General features: G+C 44.3%; 1 protein-coding gene across 1 annotated transcript; it reads right to left on the bottom strand.

Annotated features, from left to right (window-relative positions):
* Window positions 1-563: 563 nt before the first annotated feature.
* Window positions 564-1,022, bottom strand: PPTG_20283 (hypothetical protein). Its single transcript, XM_008918998.1, has one exon. The coding sequence runs from the start codon at window positions 923-925 to the stop codon at window positions 698-700; it is 228 nt and encodes a 75-aa protein (XP_008917246.1). The 5' UTR covers window positions 926-1,022; the 3' UTR covers window positions 564-697.
* Between the last annotated feature and the right edge of the window lie 82 nt (window positions 1,023-1,104).

Here is a 1,104-nt window from a genome sequence, read left to right as displayed (position 1 = left end):
TGCTTGTATCCATATTTACTCGAGCCTCAGATATTTACATGGAGATCAAGTGTAAAACAGAATGCCAGGTGTATTGTTTTTTTAATGTTAATTCTGACGCGCAATGGTGGTTGATTCTTATTATGCAATTATCAAAGGTCTAATATTTTTTTCGGCCCGATCTCTTAGCGCTGATACGAGTGCAAAACAAAACCGTTGTAGATCGAAATGTATTTTTTTTTCGATATCCAGAAAGTGCTTCAGGTTGTCCAAGGTTTAACGCTTCTGAGCCCATTCCGAATATGCGTAGTTAGCCGTCGTATGGCCATTCATGATTTTATTGGCCACTTGCTTGGCTTTTAACTTCTCCAGCCAGTCCGACAGAGTCCGCTCTTCTGTTGTCATTCTACATTTCGCAGCCTATCTGTCGTGGATACCTACCGCGAAGCACGTGCCTGCTGTGGTGTTGTTGAAGGCGCGTGGCTCTCCATACATATGATGTATTCTCGTGATATGCTTGGACGACTCCCCGAGATCTACATTCCTGATTGGCTGAGAGTGGTACGTTGAAGTTACCTCTCTGCACTGTATATCTGTCGCAGCCCCGTTAGAACTTAAAGGAGCTAGATGCTCATACTTTGTGGGATTGCTCTTAGGACACAGATAGAGACTTCTGTAAGACCGGTTTAGCCTAACTCAATCTCAATCACTTTCGGATTTACTTCTTTCTGCTCACATCGCCCTCAAGCCTCATTCGCATACCTTCAATTTCTTCCGTTTCACAGTCCTTGTGCCCTCGAAGAAATTTTCCGCGGGCACCATCGATGTAGTTTGTTCCATCGTGTGAGCGGACGAGGTCTGGAGAATCCATTGTTCCGTCGGAATCTGCAGCCGCGTTACAGGCCTTGATGGTCGTCATCATCACCAGCATAAAAGACAGATGCATGGTGGAATTAAAAGGCTTGGGAGTTTATCGGGCAGGAAGCAAAATGAGAACTGACACTGGTGGTAGTGATCGTAAGATGCGAACTGCCACTGGTGGTGGTACTTGAAATAAATATACTATATAAGCTCAATATATTAAAGGGCACTTGGGCCACTAAATCATAGTAAACATGCGACAAA

Source organism: Phytophthora parasitica (assembly GCF_000247585.1).
Source record: "Phytophthora parasitica INRA-310 unplaced genomic scaffold supercont2.421, whole genome shotgun sequence".
NCBI classification, from domain to species: Eukaryota; Oomycota; class Peronosporomycetes; order Peronosporales; family Peronosporaceae; genus Phytophthora; species Phytophthora nicotianae.
Note: the sequence above shows the minus strand (reverse complement) of the source record. Positions and strands in the feature narration are given on the sequence as shown.

Bases quoted from the DNA above. Each gene is read 5' to 3' on its own strand.
- PPTG_20283 (XM_008918998.1), bottom strand. From the start codon at position 925: ATGCATCTGTCTTTTATGCTGGTGATGATGACGACCATCAAGGCCTGT.